At 55.0% G+C, this 2,747-nt stretch overlaps 1 protein-coding gene across 1 annotated transcript in view; it reads left to right on the forward strand.

Annotated features, from left to right (window-relative positions):
* Positions 1-2,747, forward strand: part of AGRN (agrin) — a 124,935-nt gene that overhangs the window by 48,637 nt on the left and 73,551 nt on the right. The window contains exon 4 of the mRNA XM_010005260.1: positions 2,021-2,023. Within this exon, the coding sequence (XP_010003562.1) occupies positions 2,021-2,023 (3 nt within the window). The remainder of the gene's footprint in view (positions 1-2,020; positions 2,024-2,747) is intronic.

Genomic DNA, 2,747 nt, shown 5'->3' on the forward strand with positions numbered 1-2,747 from the left:
AACGCGGGGCTGGGGAGGGAGCTGGGATCTCCAGGGTGTTGGTTTGCAGAGCTTTACTGGTTTGTCTGCTGAGGCTGTGGAAGGGAGGGGACTTTTTCCTGAAAAGCATCAGTGTTGAATCAATCCAGTGGCTGTTCTGGAAAGGCTGGCTGCTCTGCAGGCACACGACAAAGGAATTTAAGAAAGCAAATGGCACGTGTGCCCGTGGCTTGTGGCAGAGCTGCAGGTGAGGGAAGGACCAGGAGGGGCTGAGGGGCTGTTAGCTTGAGCAAAGAGCCAGGAACAGTGTTGTGCCTCCCTTGGTCCCTTGGGTTTTTTGGTGTGGTGTCAGAGCAGCCCAGGGGAGGACAGTGAGGGAGGTGGCCAGTTGTACCTTGTGGGTTCTGGAAGGCTGCATGTCACTGTCCTGGGCAGCAGACATCCTCCCTGCCACCTCCCACCCTGCCTTGGGAGCAGGGAAGAATGCCTGTTCAGGGGAGTAATGTGGACATGGTGTTTCCTGGGATGCTCTGCTGCCTTAGCAGGGCTTGGTCTTGCTGGGAAAGAGCTGGAGTTAGTTGTGCTGCCTCAGGGGAGCAGGAGGTTAAATGGGTACAAAGCAGGAAGGAATATCTCCACGGGAAGTACATGGGGTGAGCAGCTCATGGAGAGGTGATTTTTGAAGGTAGCAGAGGTTGCTGAGATGCTCTTGGCTGTTCATGAAATTGCTGCTTCTGCTGTGCAGCCAAAGCTCCATCATCCCAGCCCATGCAGGCCTGGATCAGGCAGTTACTAACACTGTGTAAGTGCTACCAAAAAGTCTGTTGGGCTGGAGCTCCAGCTGGCAAAAAGTTTCAGCCTCACCAGCACCAAGAACAAAATGGAAACTGGTGTTCAGCTGGACCTCAGGTATTTCCACTGTCCTGGCCAGAAAGGGTGTGGGCATGTAAATTCTGGGCGACTGGAGCACAACCCTCCATCCTCACTTGGGTCCCAGAGGTTTCTCCTTCTGGAATTTCCTAACGGCTCCTTCCCTGCCTCCAAGTGTTGACCTTGCCTGTCCCGAGGCAGTGGGGTGCTGGATTGATTGCCTCTCCCCTCTGGGTTCCCTGCTGTCTGATGAGCAGTGTGCTCACCAGCACCTCACACCTTTCCTCTGGGCTTGCTCAAGCCTTCTGGTTTCCCAGACCTGTAGGAACTTTGGTTTTTGAGGCCATGCTGTTATCAGTCAGTGCCTTGAAGAGCTGCTGGATGCAGGCAGGCACATGCTCAGAGTGTCATCACAGGAGCTTTGTTTTCTCTGAAAATCAGGCTTAAAATGCCCTGCTTTCTGCTGGCAGCTGCTCAGTCCCCTTCCCCAGCCTCCCTAGTTTCACGTGCATGGGTAAGAACCCAGCAGAGAACAGCAGCCAATTAATAACACGTTTGTTTCTGTCTTTCTTTCCTTCTCTGGTGGGGGTGTGGAGGGGGCGGGGGAGAAACGGATGCAAGATAAAGTGTGATTAATCTATAATTGGACCAGAGAAGACATCTGAAGCAAAAATAACAAGGAACGTAGGTGTAACTCCTAGCTCAGGGCTTCAAAATATTAGCAGCTTAGCCCATCCAGATGACATACTCCAAAAGATCTCAGGTCCCCACCAGAGATGGGAAACAACCACCCTTGGTGAGATGCCAGATGAGGTGCCTCCTTTTGCAGGTCTCCTATGGTGCAAATGCCTCATGTTGTCTTTGGGAAGAGTTTCTGGATGGAGAAGAGCACAGGGCATGGGGAGGAGGTTCTGCCTAGGGTGAAGGGGCTGTTCCCTGTGGCTGGGCAGGAGAGCCTGGCACTGTTCATCACCTGGGCTGGCTTGGAGATGTGGCTCTGGTCCTATGGACAGTCCACAGGGGCTGTGTCTCAGCATGGAGCACAGCATGGCCCCTTCATTGCTGCTTCTCCAGCTGGGCTCCTTGAGGGTTGTGGCCTCTTTATCTTCTGGATACCTTCCCCAAGGCTGCAGAGCTCTGTGGTGAGCAGTGAGTGGCCACCAGCTGGCAGCCTGTGCCAGGAGCCAAACCTCTGCCCGCGCCTGGGGATCACCAACTTGTGGCTTCTCTCTGGATAACTTGCTACTGGAAGGCCTGCCAGGGTCCTTTCCCCTTCCAAATGGTGGTGCAAAGCTAGAAATAAATCACCATCAGCCCTGGCAGTGTCAGACCTCAGTTTGCATCCGGAAGAAGTGGCTTCCCACACTTTGGGCATCTTCTCTGCAAAGACCCCATGGTGCCCACACAGAAGGGGCTGCAGCTGGGACCCTGGAGGTGACAGGCTTGGCAGGAGGTGTCTCTCCTGGGTGCTGTTTCTCTCTTCCTTTTCTTCCAACCCCAATCTCTACCCTGGAAAACTCTCCAGCCACACACTGGTTTATAGAGTGGAAGCAAGGCCATCCCTGCTGTGAACTCGCTGCTTTCTCCCCAATCTCCTGGTGTTCCTGCAGCTGGGCAGGGGCTTGTTAAAGCTCCACAGAGTCCCAGGGCCTGGCTGGCTTAAATGCAGTGAAGGCTGTTGCCTTTTCCCCAGCTGAGAGTCTGGCTCGTGGCATCCAAGCTGGATAATACTCCTTTCTCTGGTGGCAGGAGGAGCCTGTGCAGGGCGTGGGGGTGGATGTTGGCTCAGCTGCAGCTCCCCAGGGCAGGAGTGCTTTGGGGGGGGAGGCTGGCAGGTGTGGTGTGGGGGGCAGGCAGGGGGGGGTGTGGCTTCTTGCCTCCCCTGGGGTGGAAGAAAC

This window comes from Chaetura pelagica, unplaced genomic scaffold (assembly GCF_000747805.2).
Source record: "Chaetura pelagica isolate M959 unplaced genomic scaffold, ChaPel_1.0 scaffold159, whole genome shotgun sequence".
NCBI classification, from domain to species: Eukaryota; Metazoa; Chordata; class Aves; order Apodiformes; family Apodidae; genus Chaetura; species Chaetura pelagica.